Raw genomic sequence first — 20,415 nt, 5'->3', positions numbered from 1 at the left:
GCTCGAGCGACCCTGACTACACCTTAAAGTAGTGCCCACCCAATGTTGAAGGCATACCGTTGGTACTTCGATATAAAACGTGCATGCTTGGTCCTTAGGATATCCAAGCGACGCAAATCAGGCGTCGTACTACCGCCTAGTCCTGATTCTTTTTTTCGTAACATGCTGAAGATTTCCTATCAAGGGCTAACGAAGCTCAAGGGCGTTGCTCAGCTCATTTCCTGCTTTTGCCGTCTTCTCTGTTTCGCCTTCCGGATTTGGTATCTTTATAGTATACTGAGTAGCCTTGAGATGAAATACACACGCGGCACGGCCTTGATAATCTTGAAACTTCCTTCAGACTACAAGTCGAAGACCAATAATGTTGTTTACTTGCCAAGCTACTGAGATGGTTCTTGAGTCAATCGATTATGAGTGAGGTCTCGTACAATGTTCACGCCTTCTTATACATTTAGTTGCCAACTCAAAGCAGATTGCATTCAGACAAACCAGACGTTGCAAGACGTCCTGGCCTGACAAAGCCAACACACACACACACACACACACACACACACACACACACACACACACACACTCACTCACGCAAACCACACAGAAAGTCTTTCAGAAATGTGCTCTGCATTACATATTAACAGCATTGTATCTACCAACATCCACCGTCTCAATGATCTACTCTGCGAATCCATCGCTTAACCGCGGCGGCGTGTGGTGGGAGCCTTCTTGGACGTGGCAGTCGAGGTAGCCGACGGCGCGGCAATGCCAGGGGCCGCGGCGATGGGGACCTTCTGCTTGCCCTTAGCCTTGGCGGAGGGCGCGTTCCAGTAGTACGCCATCTGGGAGGCGAGGACGGCGTTGAGCAGGAAGCCCGCGATGAAGTTGTACAGGATGAGTTTGTCGTCGACCTCCTGGAGGGTGGTGAAGATGCGGGAGAGGGAGCCGAGGAGGTAGTTGAAGACCTGAGCGAACAGTTGATTAGCCTCATGCCTACTGCGCGAGAGAAAAGAGAGAGGAAACTTACAGCAAAGGCGCTGAGCTGTCCAGTGCCGCCCTCGGACCAAATCGCAAGAATCTGGGGAACCTTGCTCGCGACGCTCAACACGCCCGCGCCGGCCTGGAGGTATCCCAGCGTCTGCATATCAACCAGACCTCCGGCGAAGAGCGCGCCCATCGCGACAGCCAGAGCAGTGACGAAGACAGCCGCCAGGCCCGCGCGCCCGGTGTAGTTGAGCACGAGGACGGTGATGATGACGTTCTGGCCCATGATGAGCGCTGTCTCGCCGTACGTGCTGAAGGGAAACTGATTGCGGTAGTTGTAGGCGAGGGAGACGAGGTAGGAGGCGGTCTCGAGGAGGTAGGAGAGCACGGAGATGCCCTCGCCGGATTGCGAGGAGGTGAGCTTGCGGATCTGCGGTAGCTTGACGATGCTGGAGACGCCGACGATGCCCAGGCCGATGCCCTTGGACAGGCCGAGCTTGATGCAGTCTACATCCTCGACGTTGATGTCCAGGAGGAGGGACTTGTAGCAGTGCTCGCCGATGATGGAGACGCCGAGGTCGCGGATCGGGGCGGGGAGGCTGTGCGTTACAGGTTGGAGGGCGGAGCGGACGGCGTCCATCGTGAAAATCGGGCTGGACGGGTTTGTGCCGGCGTGGCGTGAATGTGTTTTGGGGAAATATCTGATCGAGGATCGCGGGCGATTCCAAAATTTGCGCCGGGAGGTTTGCGCCGGGAAGGTGCGGGCTGGTAGAGAGGTGGGAGACGAGCGAAGATTGTTGAGCTGACGTCCACACTGACACGACACGTTGACGGAAGGGTTGAGGTAGGTCACTGATAAACCCTGAAAAAAGACGTAAGGGGTGGCAGTCAATTGGACCAGTCGGAAATTTTTGCGGGGAGCTAAGGTCCTAGCTAAAGACGAAGAAAGACTGCATGAAATAAAAGCCAAGTCGGCCACCACTCAGCAAACATCCCTGCCGACGACCACCATCCCATTGCCGATACGTTGCCCCCGCGTACCACGTTAAACCTCCGAATTCAGCAAGACCTTGATACCAAAATGCCTTTGTCGAGTCAACTGCAAGGCCGCATGATGTAATGCAGAAACGCCAGATCCATCGTCAACGTAGCTGCCACAACTGACAACCCCCGGGCTAGTCAGAAGTTTACTTCTTGACAGCCTTGGATTGCTTCTTCTCAAAAGCATCGATTAAGTGCTTGCAGTTCGCGAGGTTCTCTTCAGGCTCCAAAGTGTTCTCACTGTTAGGGTAGCCCTTCCACTTCACCTCGTACTTCTTCTGCTTCTTGCCCTTGGCGGGCTCAACGCCAACGATACGCTCGACCTCATATTCGTCGTCTTCGGACTCAGCTCGCACAGCAAGAGGGCGCTTCTTGGGTGTCTTCTTGACCTGGGCCACACCTCTCGTGTGAGAGCTTGAGACCTTCAAGTATGGTTAGCCGTGTCTCTACATATAGCTGTTTCGAGTGAATCAAAGGGAAATAACTACCTTCTTGGTTGCGTCGGCGTTTGTGCCCGAAGATCGGAGAGATCGTTTTTCGTCTGCAGAGACACCTCGATTAGCTTGCAAGATCATGAGGCGTGCTGAAATGCGGTGTCTCTTGCTCTGAATGCTGCCTCTGGTGGCCTTGCTGGACGTTGTAGGAGTCTGGGTCTTTGAGGGACGACCTGGACCACGGCGCTTCGGAGGGTCAGCCTCAGCAGCCGTCATGTTCTTCCGGGGGCGGCCGCGACGGGGGGTCTGAACTGGAACCTCTTGATCATTGACCGCGCCGTTGCCCTCTACGCTCTCTTCCTCCCCGTCGTTCTCACTCCCATTCTGTCTTTCAGGGTCGTCCTCAAACTCTTTCTGTCTCTTAGGGTCGTCCTCAGTCTCGTCGCTGTTAACAGCATGGCCGTCGACGTTCTCATTCTTCGACTTTTTGGCGGCCTGTGCTCTAGAGATGACCGTGACACCCGCTTTTTGTGTATCGTTGGCAGAGGCTTGCTCGAACTTGCGCTTGGCTTTTCCCGCTGCCCGAGACGTGGCAGGCAACTCTGGAGTGCCAAGAGGAGTGCCATACTGAGAAGACGAACCCCCTTGAAAAGCCTCCACCTCGTCGAGACGCACCACAGAGTCCTCACGCTTGATCTTCATCGGGGCCAGGATGGGCCGGCCTCGCTTGCGCTTCGGAGCGGGAGCGGCATCGTCGGCATCAGAGCTATTGTTTTTGATGCCTGGAATGATATCCGACGTGATCTGAGGGATGGTGTCATCCCCCATGTCGGCTTCCTGCTCGGCGCTGTCTTGCCATCAGTGCTCCGTCCGAAAATGGGGATGGGCGTTCTGTTCTTACTGTTGCGCCGCCTCGGCGGCGAGCGCGGCGAGTTGTTCCTGGGTCATGGCCTTCTCGCGTCCCTGAAACACCGTGCGCTTCGGACTGGACATCTTGGATGATTATCGATGGGGTAAGAATGGTAGGAGTGGTAAGGCGTAGGAGTTGAGTGACAAAAAGGCTATTGGGTTGATGCTCGTCGACGCCTCTGCGAGTCGCGTGCTTACGAGTCGCCTTCAGGTTAAGAGTGATTTTGGGAGAAGTTTGGTGGCAGGGTGGGTGGGGTGAGAGAAGTAAATGTGAATTGTGCCTAAGGTACTTGTGAGGAGAGGGAAGGAGTGGGTGGCAGGAGCGGGTGAAAGGTCGCGCCTGCTGTCAATATAGAGGCCGCCTCGGTTCTCAGTCGGGAAGGTTCCCAAGCAGCGAAAAAGTCAGGAAATGGGGGGAAAGGGCACAGGGAAAAGGTTGGAAACAGAATGCTTCACAACAGGCTTTTGAGGAAATACAAGAACAACTCTTCCTTTAAGGCCGATCGAAACAATTGAGGAACGGGCTAGGAAGACGTGAAAAGGTGACCAAGCTTCACCCTACGGCCTTGTTTGGGCGAAACATCACTGCCAGTAGCCTTTTGGACAACACAGCGTACGTAGGTATTTCCTAGGCAACAGAAGGTGCTGGTCGTGTCAAAGGCGAGTAGTGCTCGGATCGAGCCTCAGCTTGACACCAGACTCGAAGCAGATGTGTCACACCGAGTCTAGACCGACACGAAGCATGATTTGGCGGTCACGCAAAATTGGCGTCATGGCACTTTCCTGATATTGGCTTTATATCTCATCTTCCCATGTTCCTTCTGCCATAACCCTATTAATCCAACTCTTCCACTCTGTTCTCCCCCAGTTCATCAAAACGCCCTGATCTCACAGCTTGCTCCACCGGGTTCTGAATATCCACGATGCCTGTTCTTCTCAATCTGCTGGGCGTTAGCGTGGTGGACTGCATGTATGGACGAGTAAACTTGCCTCTCAAACAACACAAACAGCCTCTCGGCCTCTCTCTCCTTCTCTTCCTCGGTCATCTCAGGAACATCGACGTCTTTCTCCTTGTCGATGAATTGACCCGTGATGGGGTTGACATGCCGCTGGCCATCACCGCTGCTGAATGCCTCGGAAGCATTGGCAGGAATGGGGATGTTGTTCTGGAACAAGAAGCCGGACGCGAATCCGTAACCCACGTTTTCGACAAACTTGGACGCATCTTTGTCGGACATGTCGAAGAGCAGGTGTGAGATGGCGTCTCGAAGTTGCGGGGTCATGGGGTTGGTGGAGTTACGCAGCAATCTGGACGTCAGGGATGTACCACGGCCGAGAACCTCCTTTCTGTCCTCTTCAGTTGGGAGAAGAGTTGTGCGGATATACTTCTTCACTTCCTCAGGCGCACCATCGTGCACCCTCCGCAGGACGCCAACGAGAGGTGTCGTCAATTGCTCCAGCTCATTATCCGTGTACGCCTTCAATGACAGGTCCAACAGCTCGATCAGCCTCTCGGACACCTTCTTGGGCTCATTCTTTGGGTAGATGGACGACTGGATATCCTCGTCCTCAAGCTTCAAGTTGAGAAGCGCGTTGACTAGGGAGTTGAAAGGAGGGTCAAGCGGCTTCTTAGGAGAGATGTCCTGCTTCCACAGCAAGGTTATAATATGAGGTATGCTGGCCGTGAACGCGGATGCTTCAGAGGAGCAAAAGTGGGACACGTTGAACAGCAAGCGCAGAATCTCATTCAACGCCATGTCCTCCATAGGGTCGACGGGTGACTTGTTCTGCCCCTTCGCAAGTAACTTTGCATGTTTGCCCAACTGTTCTACCACGGTCTCCGCGAGACCGTGCTTCTGGATGAGACCAAGGAGATCAATGTTCGTTTCGTAAGTCGTAAGGAAGATGACTCTGGAGGCGAGAAATTCATCATCAAAGCTGTCGCTCTTCAACTTCTTGCAAGCTTTGTCCTCATAACCAAGATCAACGAACATCTGCCGGGTCTGGGGGTTTAGCAGCATCGCATTTGCAAGAACCCTCAATGCAGCTCTTGAGGTTGAGCTCGAGGGGCTATTGAAGGCATGCTTAGTGAGAATCTCAATACCCTGCGATGCGTCAGCTTTAGAAGATAGTGCTGTGAATGAGAGGTCAAACCTCAGGAGTAAAGATGGGGCCGGCATCTCTAGGATCCCGTCCATATATCTTGAGCTCCTCCAGGGCGGCGTCTCGCTCTGCTAAAATCAGCCATAAGAGCTTTGAAGAGTTTAGTCAAATTACTCACGCTGCGGAAGCAGGCTGACGCTCTTTAGGTCCTCACCAAGCTTGTTCATCAAGCTGGTAACGGCCTCGAGCTTCGCTGGACGGCGGTCAATTATAGGCTCGTCAGACCAGGATGGGCCGCAGGAGCATACCATTGCCAGTCAAGTTGGCCTGCATGAGGATCGGTTGGGACATGGCGCGGCGCGGGGGACCGGTCCTGGGGCCGGTCTCGGTAGTGGATTTGGGGCTGAGAGTAGTATGAGAAACACAGATGTTGGACGTAGTGGCAGGTGACGATGCTCGGCGAGCTTTTCGATCCTTGACATTTAGCATCCTCCTCAATATAGACACCATCATTCGAGGACGGGCCAGGCAATGGCGATGAAGATGAGGAACAGATGGAATTACCTATGAGATGGAAAGATGAAAGATTTGGGTCTTTCTGGCGCTCGGCGGAAAACGATTGTACGGTCGTACAACTGGACGGGTAGGTGTGTGTCTGTGGTTGTGGCTCTTGACGTCGATTCAAGTGGCTTGATATTCTAGGCCCCCCAATGGCCCGAAGCTAGGTTCAATGCAGCGTTGAGATTCGATTTAAAGGGAAGCTCCGGCAGCGACGCTCCGAGCAGACGTTTTCGGGCGATTGAGCCTAGCTTTTGGGGAAGATCAGTTTGGTGCAGTCAGGTATTTCAATTGAAGCTCTGCTGAAGTGACGGATAATCATCCAGTGACGAAGGGGGATGAGCCGGCCCAGACCACGAGACCTGACACTGGACAGCTCCTGCGCTTCCGATCCACTGTTGTTACACAAAGCAGGACGTGGGGACGCCACAGTGGCTGCATTGCGCCAGTAAGTTGACGTGAGCAACTTGACAGGCCGGCTGCAGCGCCCGGACTGCTTCTTACCCCGGGCGGCTTCAGGGGGTTTAGATGGTGAGGTGGGTCTTCTCAATCACCAGCCGCAGTGGCACGGGTGGCTCAAGGATGAGCTAAGCTGGATAGTTAGCTAAGCAGAGCGCCATTCAACGCCTCCGTTGCTACAGCATTTTCACTGGCCATGCGAATCCCAAAAACGCACCCTGCAGTTTCCACTCATTCCAGTGCCCCACTTGGTCCGCCAGTCGCCGCCCAACCCCCAGGCAACGAGACAACGATTTGACCAGGGTTCACGTCAAGCACGGGCCACATCTTTAAGTGGTTTTCGCGCCCAGCTCGCGTTTTTACGTGCATCGCGGAACTGTTAGACGTGTCTAGCACCGTCAAGCGCCCCAGCCAATTATCCAGTTCATCCACTTTGAGAGATCGCGGAACGGACGTCGTGCCGCGAAAAGTGCTCCAGGTCCGCTCTCCATACCTAATCTTTCCGTACCCGTCCACGGCTTCGCTCCAGCCTCCTGGTCGTCTCCTCCTCATCGTCAATCTCCATACGCTCGTTGTCGTTGGAATCCCCTCTCTTTGCTTGCCATTCCTTACTGCACGGGTCGGTTTTGCACGTTAGTTCTCTCTGCATTTGGTGTGCTTATTCGTCCGTCGCTCCTTTTATTGTCTGCTGGCAGGAGTCCGACGTACACATGCGCCAGCCGAGATAGAGACCAAGACAGAGACAGCTGGTGTCCGGCGCCCCATCACTCCTCCGTCATCATGGGATCTGTCGAAGTTGTATCGAGCCGACTCGAGTCGTTACCTCCTCGTCCGCCAACACCACCGCGCGAGACAAACCAAGCTATCGATGCTGCTGCCACGAAGCATCTTCTCGTCATCCCCCCCTCCTCCGATCCTCGACCTATGCACACGCCGCCGAATGTGTACTCACCCCTCTCCGGTGCCGACTCCACGAATCCGAGCATACGCAGAGCTAGGAAACGCGTGGGCTTCTCGGCCAAGGCACAATACAACGAGGCACCCATCTATCCTGACGCCAAATCTTTGCCGAGGCCGTCGCCGCTCTCTGCGCCGTCCTCGACGCAACCGAAGCCTGTCAAGGGTATCCTTAAGCAGACTTCTTCTCCAAGTCCACTGAACTCCAGCAACCAATCCGACACGCTGGCGACACCAGCAAATATCGCAGACATGTTGGAGTCGACAGTCAAGCAGCTGGCGGGTGCTGACAGAGACTCGAAGCGGGATGCTTATACCACACTCGTCATGACGCTCAAGACGTCAAACAACCTCCCCGATCGGATTGCGCTGCAGGGCAAGATGGGCCTCTTCGTCCAATTCATCCAACGGGATATTACATCAAAGAATCCCACAACTAACGGAATCGACGTTCCTCTCACCAACAACGCACTTTCCCTATTGGCGACGTTCCTTCATTTCCCCGCTATTGCCTCAACGATACCCAACGATTTCGGTGTTTTCTTTATGGACCACAGCATCCGATCCTTCGAGGACTCGTCGACACCAAAGGATGTTGCTCGACACCTGATGCACTGTGTCGCTACCCAGGACTTCTCGTCGAAAGTCATGACCTCCGATCGCGTCCGCCGCCTGGTCGCCGCCCTCCGCAAGATCGAACAACACTTGCAGGGAAAGAGCATTGTCATGTCCCGAATCATGATATATAGGAGGTTGATGCAGCAAACGAAGCAGCTGATGGCAGCCCACTCCGATTGGCTCAATGATCTTTTGTCAGACATGTTGAGCACTATCAAAGACTTGCGAAATGCGGCGATATCCCTCGGTTTCGAAGCCGTCTACATGTTCGGCAAGGAGAAGTTGCTGTCGCGGAAGGTCATGGAGCTCTTTGACGCGTCCATTGAAGAGATGAAGTACGCAGAGCACTACCACCGACGACTGTTCGCCATGGCCAAGGAAAAGGAAGACAGAACCATGACCGCATCCGTTCCCAAGATTTGGAGTGTGATCATGCTCTTCATGCGCTGCCCGCTCGACCGCTGGCAATACTTCAACCAATGGCTACAGCTCATCCAGATGTGCTTCAACAATAACGACCACCCGCAGACCAAGCAGGAGGCGAACCATGCCTGGAATCGATTCGTCTGGTCCATGCATACTGAGGGCCAGTCTTTCGTGAAGCTTCTTCCCACATTATACCAACCCCTTGGCAGCCAGATCAAGTCAAAATACACCAGCAAACACATCCGCGAGGTTGTTTTTGGCAGCATCTGCAACCTCCTTTACTACACCTTCAGGCCTGGCACAAGCGCAACCCACCTCGACAACTACTGGGACGCCGCCGTGAAGCCGATCACAGAACTCCCCAAGGTATCCGCGCGGAATCCTGACATCGTCGATGAGCACCTGCGGCAAATGACCCTGGTGTTGATCGGTCTCTTCGATTCATCCACGCACCGAATCTGGAGGGAAGATCGTATTAAGGAAACGACTCTCGCCCGACCTGAAGAGCTTCCATCTATCGACCCCAAGTGGCTTCGACGCAACGCAGCCAGTGTTTTCCAGGTCATGGACCCCATCATGGACAGGCATTTCCTCGAGCTCGCGGACAAGAAGAGCCTAGTAAATCGGCTATGGCGCACCCTAGTGGGAGCGGTTGCATCCGCCTGCTCGAAGGAGATCAAAGTCTCCGTTGACACCACGGCTTTCCTTTCGCAGATGTGCGGCCTTCTGCTGAAGCATTGGGAGACTGGTTTGGGCGAGATGAAAGAGCCTGACTCAGAAACGGTGGTGCGATTCTTGGGAAGTGCGCGGGAGCTCATCACAACAGCAGTTGAAGCTTTGGGTCTGCTGCCCTTCACCGAGAAGATGATCTCACTAGGACGGACTCAGACCTTTACGCCTGTCTCAACACCCTCTCACAAGCCCGGCAAGACCTCTGGAGACACCAGAACCCCCCTCCACCATCTGTTCGGCTTGGTGTCACGGCTTCCTCCTGGTATTCCCGATAACGAGGACTTTGTCGACTTTTTTCGCGCTGTCTTCACGCCATTCTTTGCAAACAAATCACCAAAGGCCCGTTCTGACCTTGCCCAGGAGATGCTATCTATTCCCCCCAGTTGGTCACCCACAGATGCACAAGTACCCTATGCGCCATGGGTGTTTGCCTCCGATTGCCTAGTTGCCACTCTCAACATGTCTCAGAATAGTGCCCAGACGAACAGCTCAACTGGCGAGCCGATTCTTGGTCCCGAGTACCGTGCAGTAGTTCGGCTCCTTGAGCGCGGATGGAAGGAGGCGCCGAACTTGCCTTGGCAACACTGGTGCACACTCTACTCCCTGTTGTCTAACAGATCCAGCGAGGAAGCTGGCGAAGCTGGCCGAGCCCTAGGAGCAATCGAACCACTCGCAAAGGTCATTCGGGAAAGCCTTCCCACAGAACGTGCCGCGACAATTCCCTCAAAGACTATTGTAGCTACAACGGAGTTGCTGTCTGTTGCCAGTCATCCGCTTGACAGACAAGCTCTTGAAGCAGCTCGGCGACGATTATGGGGCACGGCTATTACCGGCCCCAGATCTTTATCCTTCGACCCTTTCGACTACTTGTACAAGCTGACCGGTGAATTATTGGAGCGTCTGTACGAGAATGGCGAGAATGGAAGTCTCGATGAAAATGTCGCCAATTTCCTGAGAGAAACAGCCGGCTTTTTGTCCCGCTGCAACCCAGAGCTTGTTCCAAAGGCCGTGGCCAACTTGGAGAGTGGTCTTACCATGTGGATTCGGGACTCGCAGGGCATCATCAAGACTCGGCAGAGCCCTGCATCATCGGAAGCAGTAAGTCACCATACTGATGGAATAAAGAATACTTTTCTAACCATGCGTAGGTCAAGTTGCTGTGGGACACCATCGCAAAGATCATCTTGTCAGGTGACAAGCCGGAAGAAGTTCACTTGGATATGTACGAGGAATTGTTTTGCGCCGCCTTCGAAAGCAAGCATCGACACATTGTCAACTCGATCTCAGAGACATGGAATCGTCTGTACGAAAACGCAGAGAACATTCAGTATCCCGAGCACCTCAAGGCTGTACTGCTTTCTGTACAGCCCATGGTCGACATTGTTTTGCCAGGTCTTGAAGTCGCTAGCATCGCGTCTACTGGGCAGAATCGGTCGTTCGTTGAGTCTCAGGACGACATCGAAATGCTGAGTGTCGAATCGACGCGTTCGTCACGCAAGAAGCTCCGGTCTGTGTCCAACCAGTCTTCTCCACTTAGTTCGATACAGCGTTCATCTGCGAAGCTCAAGGCCCAAAAGGTCTCCAAGAGAACGCGTGGCAAGGCCCGTACTCCTACAGCTCGCTTGAGGCACGACGATTCACAAATACAATTTGCGCCAATCGAGATGTCGCCTTTGAATCCCAACACAGACGCGGAATCGCAAGTTCTCACGGAGCGACAGAAGGAAATCCGGGAAAGACAGAAGGACACTTCAGCAATGTTCCCTGAGATGCGCTCTAGCCCTGCTCCTCAGTCTAAGGAAAATGAACCTCCTAAGCCTGACGCCGCTCCAGCGAAGGGCCCCGAGACTCCCAAGGATGTCACGCCAAAGCGAAGCCAGCGCTACGAAGAGTTCGTCAGCTCAACCCCAACCCCTCGACGAGGCCAAGCCATTGCTATTGCCGAGCAAGACCACGATCATGACATGACAGACCCGCCATCTTCGCCACCTGAACCCCGTCCTTTCCCTCTACTCTCCCAGATCAAGTCGCGATCTAGCAGTCGCAGTGAACTGGAGGACTGGCAATTCAGCTCTTCTCCTGTTTCTGGCTCACCTCCCGTGGAGGCTGCGACCTCGATGGAGGAGCCTACCAAGCTCGAGCTGTCGAAGAACGTCGCGCCTCAGCAAGATTCGAGATCAGCCAGTCCTGACTTGAGCTCCGCCGTCGACGACTCATTCCAGATGATACCTTCCAGCGTTGCTGAACCCGAACTTCCTCCGTCTGCGTTCGAGACGGCGCCGGAGGCCCATGAATCCGAGGATATCAACACCGAGTCTGCTCTGGCAAATGAGGCCGAAGGCACTCCCTCTACTCCTAAGAACACCCGGACGGTCGACATGGACGAGCCAAGGTCGGGCGGCGAGGTGTTTGTTGACGCTCCTTCCAGCCCTGCGCCCAACGTTCTAACCCGCTCCGCCTTGCGCAACGCTGCTAACAACCGGTCTTTTGAAATGAGTGACGGCGATGAAAATAGCATGTTGAGACTAGTGGTGGAACTCGACCGTAGGCGGTGCGACCTCCCGATCAACGACTACCCTGCAGTGTCACCTCCCCGAGCTGACAGGACACCCAGGAGCACGAAGAAGCAGAAGACACCTGTGCTGGACTGCATCACTGTTGGCGGCGAGGACGACTCGGACGAGGAAGAAATTGAAGACGATGAGCCGGCGGAACTTGCTCTGTCCCAGGTGGAGACCCGATCCCGGAAGAGCAAATCCCTTTCGCAAGAGGCTCTCGCCACTCCGGCTGATTCTACTACGGCTTCATCCCCCGACAAGTCTGGAAAGAAGAAGCGTAAGAGGGGCTCGTCGAAGTACGACACCCGCCGCAAGAAGCGCCGCTCCGTCGATAACGCCGATGAAGTCGTCTCGTCGTCGCAGCCCGAACCGGAAATTTCGCAGGTAGAGACTTCGCAAATGATGTCTCCCCTTCTTGGATCATCCTCCCAGGACGTCCAGCCCGGTCCACACGACACACCCTCGCGTCGGTCCACCGGATCTCGCAGCGATGACTATGAAGCCGAGCTTCAATCCCAGGTTGTCGCCGAGCAACAGGAGGCAAGCTTCCGTGAAAGCCAATCTCAGGAGCCGCCCATGGAGCTGCAGCCCACCCCGAGCGCCGCCTTCGAAGACTCCATGGAGGTCGAAATTCCTGAACAACTTCCCGCGTCTACCCCGGCTCACGTCCAGCCTCCTTCAGGATCTCTTTCTCCACAACCTACATCCCCAGGCATGGAGGAGACCCCCGCAAAGCCCGCCAAGGACGTCAACATGCTCAGCTCACTCAGCAGCGTCCTCGCCAACCTCCGGTCCGCATCCCTGTCGCGCGACGAGGTTTACAAGATGGAGGATATGCTCATGGACATCAAGCGCGAGCTCTTCGCCGCCGAGGCTCGCGGACGAGCTTGAACAATACCATCACATCAAATACCACTGTCTATTGTTATTATTGTCTCTTTTTCTTTTTCCCATCAACGTCCCCACGGGGATATGTCAATATTCCTGACACACACAAACCACAACCACACCAACATTATTCATCACGAACTGTTCTTGCATTACCGGCGCAGATCTTTTGGGTTCATCGGCCTTGGAGAGAGGGAGAGACTTAGGGTAGCTGCAACGTATTCTTTTCTTGATTGAACGAAAAAGGAAGAAATTTGGTTCTCTTTTTGGAGGAGACCCAAAGACTAGCCATGGCATGAGGGGGGGAGCGGTGGAGGAAGGGCAAGCAAGGGTCCATTCGTCGTCATTGTGTATTCCAGGAAAATTGTCGCGCAGCATGCATCTGAGGTGTTGATGAACCCCACCCATCACCCAGAATAATGAAAATCAAAACATAATTCAACCAGGATCTGAACTAATTCTTCATTTGTGTGAATCATTCTTTTTGTAAAATAAAAGCTTGTTTGATGGCGTGGGCCGTTTCAATCGTGATTTGTATTTCAAAGGGTAGTAAAATCTCCGGGCCCTGCTTTGCCCGCACACCGCCCTCACCTGGTTGGGTTCATGATACCGTTTGTTTGCTCCCCGTCCTCCTCGCGCAGAACACACTCGCAAACACACAAACGTAGATTGGCCGTCTAAAGAGCCCCCCTCTAACTTTGGCATTTCCTAGATTTGGGTTGTCCCCGTGATATTTCGAAAGAAATTTCATGTGTGAGCCTCTCTCCCTTTGGCGGTCCGTCCTGGCGAATACCGACTGCCAGACACCATCCCCCTCGTCATATCACAGACTTGAACGACAGCGCCTGCCTTCACAACGCAGTGATGACCTGGGCGCCCTCGAAGGCATCGTTGGGCTCCAGCTTCTGCCAGCCCTTAACGGCGCCGGGCTCGACGCACAGCATGTTCTTGTAGCCGTCCTTGGGGGCGAAGTCGGCGATTCCCTGGGCCTTTTCGATCCAGGGGTTCCAGACGACGACGTTGTCGAGGTTGTCGCGGACGACGGAGTAGACGGGCTCACCGGCCTCGACGACGGTGACGGGGGCCTTGGGGCCGGCGGGGGGCGTGTAGATGCGGTCTGTCTCGGAGGTGATTGTAATATCGCCGGACTGGGTCTTTGCGGCGCCGGCGTCGACCTTGTCGGTGTACGGGGCGTTATCGAGGCCTTGGACTGAGATTTTTGTGATGTCCTGGGGGTCAAGGAGTCAGTATGCGGTGAGAATAGCCGAACCAAACAGGGAACGTACGTTTACGCGGAGGTAGGTGTGCAGCAGGACCTGGCAGTCAAACGCCTCCTCGCCCTCGTTCGTGATGACGATTGACGTCGAGAGAGACTCGCGGTCGAGGGTGACGCTGTAGATGGCGCCGAACTTGTACCCCCACTTGGCCTTGGTCTCATCGTCGAGGTTGGCCGAGGACAGGCCGAAGTCGAGCTTCACGGAGGAGTTGTCGCTGCCCTCGCTGGTGGACTTGCCGAGGAACTCCCAGCGGGAGGAGCGGGCGAAGCCGTGCTGGGAGAGCTTGGCGGTGGGCGGGTGGGCGTCAGAAGGCGGGCCGAAGACGGGGAAGACGAGAGGGATGCCGCCGCGGACGGGCTTCGTGCCGTCGAAGACAGTGTTCTCGGAGAGCCAGAGGCGGTCGCGGCCGGAGGCGGACTTCCAGGAGAGGACGGTGGCGCCGTGGAGGAGGACGGAGACGGATTCGCCGGTGGGGAGGGTGGCGGTTACGCGGGTGTTTGAGTGGGTGATGTTGACGGTCGCTTGGGGCGGCAGGCCGGGCGTGGTTGCCAGGGCGGCGGGCTTGTTGGGCCGGTCGACCATTTTTGCTGGAGTTTAGGCTGTTGTTTATGGAGTTATCTGTTTTCGAGGTTTGTGAGGTTTGGAGGTGGTATGCCGGGTGGGCTGTATTGGGACGATGTGTCGCGCGCGGGGTATGGCGGAGCTCGCTGTTGGAGGAGGTGGGATGGGGGAGGGAGAGAAGGCGCTTTTGGCTACGCCGGGCGGTCTATGGGGATTTGGATGGAGCTATGGTGTGTCTGGCACGAAGATCGGGGTGGGTGAGAGGTTGTAGACGGATGGAAGACTGTGACGTTTGGCAGGTTGAAGAGGTGGGATGTAGCAGTAGGACGGAGATGGTGAGCGGTGGGTATGTAAGCAATCTTTCTCGCAGCAGCAGTAACGGCGGCGGCAGCAGCACAGCAGAAGCTTCGACGGGGATTGAGGTCAGGTTCAATCGGCGGTCTTTGTTCCCTGCTGGGAAAGAAATGGCGGGGTAAAGTGACATTGGGCCGTACAATGTTTGGAGGGGGAGGGGCTAAGCTTAGGCCGCGGGCTTAGCGTTGGAGGTCGCGGAAGCCAGGGCAGCTTCAGCATTTCTCAGGCACCTTGGGCAGCGGCCGGCAGGCACACCCCTCGCGGAGATACAACTGGGCCACGTAGCACTCCACCGTCGCAATGCGGAAAGGTACTTTGCATCCGAGTCTCCCGGGCTACCTGGCAAGGAGGCTGCCTAGGAACAATAACGTCAGACACGGAGGCGAGCAATCAGGAGCAGCTCGGGGGGTCTAGTTTTAAGGTAGACCCAAGCTGCGACCGCGCCGCCGCATCAAGCACTGAGGTACTGCCCGGTATGATAAGCACTTGATGGTGCCACAACATCTGCAGCTATGGTTTTTTCCCGGCTCGTGATCGAGGACAGTTACAGGGAAGTTTTCGCCTACACAATCTCTTTTCAGCCCCTTTGACTGACTTTCTGTCGCTCTGCTAAGCGTCTTGCATCCAAGCCTCTTCACGAGGCCGCCCACCGCCGAATTTCCACTCTGCTTCCGCCTGTCACTCTGAAACAAGCTTCATCCTCAACCACCTCCCGAACGACTCACCCCTGTTTGATCAGTCTTGGGGACAGCCCGGCAACGCCCACCCTTCGGTAAGGTCAGGTAGGGTTACGGGATAAGGCAGCCAACCTATCCAGGGGCTCTGTTTTGTGGCGAGCTTGTTTCCTTTCCTGGCTTCGGTTTGCAAAGAACTGCTTCCGGGCGGAACAGCTGTCTTTATTTGCTGCGTATGGATGCGTGGTCCTTTGACTTCGACAAGAACGAATGCAGGGGATTTCATGTTGACGCTGCATGAGCTTGAGGCTGTTCGGAACGTTGCAAGCCACGAGGCCGCCGGTGGACCAAGCCGCAACGGTGCCGGACCCGTCGGGGAAGGTATCCCCACTTTTCCGGACGACATACCGCTTTCGTTCTCGCCGTCATGGACGACTCTAACAACCACGCGTGTTCCTGGGCTGATTGACGAAGAGACACACTTTTACTAGGTTTCTCCCTGTTTCTCTTTGGAGAATCATAACTGCGTTGCGAAGCGAGACCGATCGACGCTTCTATGGCATTCTCAGTGTCGTATTCACACTGATCGACCCGTGGTGGGAAGTCAAGCATGCCGTGTTGTTCACTGGCGTCGAACACTCGCCGTCTGATGATGCGTTGCAAGCCCAATACCGTATCGTACTCTTGGCTCATCGATGAGATAGTCCTGCAACAGCAGTGGTCCTTGAAAATCTGTTCTCCAGAGGTTGTGATTGCCTGGCGAGGATATGAGGTGATGATCGGTGAGGTGCCGGCCCGAGTTAACGATCGGAACTTCGGCTGTATTCGATCAAAGGCAACGTGAACTCAAACAGCCACGAGAGATTGAGTTTCCAGGTTTCAGCATGTTCTTGTCGGTTTCAATGAACGGTGACCGAATCTCTTCAGACGCGCCTCAAAATCAACTTGTCAACCCGGCAGCAGCACGATTCATGCCCAAATAACCAGATGAACACATGACACACTTTTTTCACTTTAAAAATAAATATACTATTACAGAAGATACCCCCATTTTTACGCCTTGTCCATCCGGAAACCAATGCTATCCCGATCGTCCCTCACGACACGGCCCCACTCCAGCAGCAGCCGGAAGAGGTAGATCTCCATGTCCTCCCTCCGAATCGCCTGCTCCGCCCACCGCTTCCCCTGCGTGGCGATCCACTCGCCGTCCTCCCACCGCGACTCCGTCTCGATGGCCCGCCCGTTGATCTTGCCCTTGCCGTTGAGCCCGACAAAGTACGCGAGCGTGCTGTGCAGCGCGTGGTACCGCAGGTCGATTGGCACGAAGTGCAGCCACGGGATAAGCCGCTCGGAGTACCACTCCCCAAACACCGACGTCAAGAAGGGCACGCTGCCGGCGGAGCGGATGATGCGCAAAAAGTCCGGCGGCGGCGCCGAGTCCTCGTCGAGGAGGAACACGTAGCGGTGCTCCAGGGGGTCCACGTCCGCGGGCACCTGTCCCAGCTCGGCGCGGGCGACGTCGCACGCCGGGCCCTGGCAGTCGTACTCGGCGATGCCGATGTTGAAGGGCAGGATGCCGTTGGCCTCGGCGGCGCGGACGGCCTCGTACGCGAAGTAGTTCTTCTGCGCGGGCGCGACGAGCAGCATCGTCACTTCGTCCACGACCGTGGCGTTGTTGACGAGGTGCACCAGCCGGTTCTTGTGGCTACCGCGGAGGGCTTCGTCGCTGATGGGCCGGTCGCCGATCGCGCCGCGCCAGTAGAGCGCGTCCTTGCGCTGGCGGAACGGCTTGTTGAGGTCGCCGGCCTCGTCCTCCGGCGGCACGAGGGGGATGAGGATGTCGTTGAAGCCGTCGGCCTTGGACCTGCCGAAGACGGGTATGAGTTCCTGGATCGGGTCGATCTTCGGGGCGGATAGGTGGAAGCTGTGCAGGCGGGTGATGTCCTGCTGGTCGCAGAGGGCCTTGGACTCGGCCCAGCTGAAGATGAACTGGTCCTCGGAGTGGAACTTGACGCAGTCGGAGCAGAAATCGCGGATGTTCCAGTGGAGGCCTGAGCGGCCGGGGCTGTCGGCGGGACAGACTGAGGCCTCCAGTTCGCGGAAGGCTTTGGTGGAGGCGTATGCCATTGCATTTGATTGCGGTGCGGCGGGCGGTAGACCCAGTTGGGGTTCTGCGGGTTGGTTTTGGGCGGGTGGTTGGATCTCCTGCTTCGGCTCCTCCTGCTTGGGAGGCTCTTCTTGTTTCTGGCCTTCAGGCGCAGCATCTGGCTTCGGAGGCTCGGGAGGCGGTCCTCCAGAAGACTCCTCGGACCGCGAAGATAGCAACTTAAACTTCTTGGACGAGTTCCTGCCAGCCTTGGTGTACCTGATCAAATCTGTCCACGGAGTCAGGACTCTCGGTTGATCGGCCAGATTAATCGGTATTTTCATATCTGAAAGATGCTCTACGAATCCGTGAATCATGTCAATCATTGCGTCGAGCATTCTCTTGTTCTCGTCGTCCCACATGTAGTTGTGGATTGCTTTCTTGTCCTGGATCGTGACCACGGCCATCCGCGGCTCCTTCGGGATCCTCTCGTCGTACGCCTTGCGGATCGTCTCGGGCTTCATGCCCCAGAACGGAAGGATGTCGCTCTCCATCTGCTCAAAGTGATCGATGATGACGGACTTGCGTTCCTTGGCGAACTCATACCACTTGTCGAAGTTGGGCGGCGGTAGACGCCCGTAGTGTCTCTCCTGGTAGACTTCGGCGGCGATGCGGAGGCTGTCACTGGTCGAGGCTTGGCGCAGCCATCTGTCGCCGTTGACTCTGGCGTTGTAGATTTCCCTCTCGAGCGGATGCCCCTTGACTGTGTCCGGCTTGAGGGCGCCGTACAAGGTCATGCCCATGAGGAAAAACGGCAGCACAACGACGATGACGACCCTCCGGACGAAGAGGACGGACCTAATGTTGGCGGTGTACAAGAGGGAGCCAAAGCCCGAGGCGATGAAGTACAGCGGGAGGATGGCGGCGAACTTGGAGTGGATCTGCCATTGGCCGATGCGCGTGACGTTTTGGTAGGATGCTGACATTCCTGATATGAAGGTGATGACGCTGGCCGGGACGGAGGGACTTGTCTCACAGACGAGGATGGCGAGCGAGCCGATCAACGCGGTGAAGGTAAAGCTGTCGATGAAAATGTCGAAGAAGTATAGCGAGTCGAGGCCCCTGATGGACGTGGGGTATCCCTCATCGGTGGAGATGAAAGGAGAAGCGAGAATCTGGAAGACTTTGATAAAGACACCGGTCAGTGCCTGGATGACGCCGAGGGTTCTCAGCCTCAGCTTCGTCGTCTTTGTCCACGAGAGGATCCGGTGGAGGATGATGGCGATGGCGGCGTCCAGGAACAGCCCCAGCAGTTGGAGGGCAAGTGTCAGGACCCGGCTGTCCAGGAGAGTCGAGCAGAAGAACGTCGAAGGAGGCTCCTGGTCGACGGCGAGAAATGTTCCGTAGCCGAGAATTAGAGCACTCAGAAGCATGGTGACATGAGCACCATTAAGCCATCTCTTGACGTCTTCCCAGGTACTGTCCCATGGCTCGAGAGGGCGTTCTGGAGGTGGAAGCGGTCTTCGGCAGTAGTAGATGTCGTAAAACACCAACAGCGTGCACAGAAGAGACTGTCGCACGGTCAATTTTATCCCACGACATATATTTGGTCAACGTACTTGGACTCCCGGCGTGGAGCACTGCAACTGCGCCGTAACCTGGTGAAAAACCTCCAACCTCAGAAAGACCATGAAGACCAACAACGGCACATAGTAGCGCCTCGGTCTGGCGGGGACAGAGGCCTCAAACGTGCCCTTCAGCGCCGCCTCATCTGCTCGAAGGTCAGTCTCATCCTCACCCTCTTTTCAAGATTCCCCTTTCTCAAACTCACCAAACCTGCCATCAGCACCCGGCAGCCATTTCGCCAAGTAACTCGAGCCCCACGTCAATCCGCCGGATATCAAAAATATCAGAACTGAAGACAACCTTGGCCATTCTGTGAGTACACGTCAGCCTCCTGTGAAACATTGTGGCGCGAAACGCTTCTTACCAACCAAAGAATGTCTTTCAAAATTATACGAAATCCATAGAAACGACACAACAGCACTATCACCAAACGTTAGTTAATGATTCATTTTCCACACTAATAAGCAGAACCAAAAATAAAAACTCCAACGTCGTTGCTCGGGCCCTTTTTTTAGAAATCGCTTACCAAAGCGCCGTAAGATGCACATGCGCATCGCGTGCCATCACCGCGGAAAGGAGATGGTGGGAAGAACGTTCAAGCCTCCACAGCTGCTGCCATCAAACAAACCCAACGAAGAGAGAAATGTCGATTGAAAGACAAACAAACAAGTCAATTGGAAACAAGGTGAGCTTGCCGAGAAGCCCGAACACTCCGCCGGATTTTCATAGAAAGACGAACTTTACGGATGGAACACGGAGCGAACACTGTCCAGAGCCAGGAACGGGCTGACCTGGGCCGATCCAGGGGGTGGCCCGGGTCCCCCAGCGGGCAGGATCTGTAATTACATAAGCTCAGTTCAACGGCACAGCACGCCCGAGGTGGAGGGATGTGAAGAAAACCCCCTTTAAACGACGCGTGCCCACCCTGGCTCCGCCACCCCTGGACCGCGTCAAGCTTCCTTCCGTTCCTTTCTGCCTGGAGCATACGAGACAGCAGCTGGCGGACTGGGACGCAACGGTGTGGAATACCCACTTCCAAAGGACCGTCCTCCGTAATCCCCGTCCTCCCGCGCCCGGCATCCACGGCGATCTTCGTGGGCTGACATCACACCCATCTTTTTTCCACCACAAAGACCAATTCCTAACTTTACTGCTGCTCAACACTCGACATCCCCCCAA

At 55.4% G+C, this 20,415-nt stretch overlaps 6 protein-coding genes across 6 annotated transcripts; 1 reads left to right on the top strand and 5 right to left on the bottom strand.

Annotated features, from left to right (window-relative positions):
* Positions 1 to 689: 689 nt before the first annotated feature.
* Positions 690 to 1,615, bottom strand: GCG54_00002023 (Mannose-P-dolichol utilization defect 1 protein-like; the record flags this gene model as incomplete). Its single annotated transcript, XM_045402122.1, has 2 exons — positions 690 to 956; positions 1,019 to 1,615. The coding sequence occupies 2 exons, from the start codon at positions 1,613 to 1,615 to the stop codon at positions 690 to 692; spliced, it is 864 nt and encodes a 287-aa protein (XP_045264404.1).
* Positions 1,616 to 2,486: 871 nt separating this feature from the next.
* On the bottom strand, positions 2,487 to 3,443 carry GCG54_00002022 (uncharacterized protein; the record flags this gene model as incomplete). Its single annotated transcript, XM_045402121.1, has 2 exons — positions 2,487 to 3,297; positions 3,352 to 3,443. 2 exons carry the CDS (start codon positions 3,441 to 3,443, stop codon positions 2,487 to 2,489), a joined length of 903 nt encoding a protein of 300 aa, XP_045264403.1.
* Positions 3,444 to 4,231: 788 nt separating this feature from the next.
* Positions 4,232 to 5,972, bottom strand: GCG54_00002021 (Synembryn-like protein C3E7.04c; the record flags this gene model as incomplete). The annotated part of the gene is made up of 4 exons (XM_045402120.1): positions 4,232 to 5,464; positions 5,514 to 5,590; positions 5,641 to 5,715; positions 5,771 to 5,972. The coding sequence occupies 4 exons, from the start codon at positions 5,970 to 5,972 to the stop codon at positions 4,232 to 4,234; spliced, it is 1,587 nt and encodes a 528-aa protein (XP_045264402.1).
* A 1,287-nt stretch (positions 5,973 to 7,259) lies between these two features.
* Positions 7,260 to 12,661, top strand: GCG54_00002020 (uncharacterized protein; the record flags this gene model as incomplete). Its single annotated transcript, XM_045402119.1, has 2 exons — positions 7,260 to 10,310; positions 10,361 to 12,661. 2 exons carry the CDS (start codon positions 7,260 to 7,262, stop codon positions 12,659 to 12,661), a joined length of 5,352 nt encoding a protein of 1,783 aa, XP_045264401.1.
* Positions 12,662 to 13,509: 848 nt separating this feature from the next.
* Positions 13,510 to 14,517, bottom strand: GCG54_00002019 (Glucose-6-phosphate 1-epimerase; the record flags this gene model as incomplete). Its single annotated transcript, XM_045402118.1, has 2 exons — positions 13,510 to 13,887; positions 13,945 to 14,517. 2 exons carry the CDS (start codon positions 14,515 to 14,517, stop codon positions 13,510 to 13,512), a joined length of 951 nt encoding a protein of 316 aa, XP_045264400.1.
* Positions 14,518 to 16,577: 2,060 nt separating this feature from the next.
* On the bottom strand, positions 16,578 to 19,790 carry GCG54_00002018 (uncharacterized protein; the record flags this gene model as incomplete). The annotated part of the gene is made up of 4 exons (XM_045402117.1): positions 16,578 to 19,181; positions 19,230 to 19,381; positions 19,442 to 19,546; positions 19,763 to 19,790. The coding sequence occupies 4 exons, from the start codon at positions 19,788 to 19,790 to the stop codon at positions 16,578 to 16,580; spliced, it is 2,889 nt and encodes a 962-aa protein (XP_045264399.1).
* Between the last annotated feature and the right edge of the window lie 625 nt (positions 19,791 to 20,415).

Source organism: Colletotrichum gloeosporioides, assembly GCF_011800055.1.
Source record: "Colletotrichum gloeosporioides strain Lc1 chromosome Unknown consensus_45, whole genome shotgun sequence".
Classification (NCBI taxonomy): domain Eukaryota; kingdom Fungi; phylum Ascomycota; class Sordariomycetes; order Glomerellales; family Glomerellaceae; genus Colletotrichum; species Colletotrichum gloeosporioides.
This window is presented reverse-complemented; position numbering and strand designations above follow the sequence as displayed.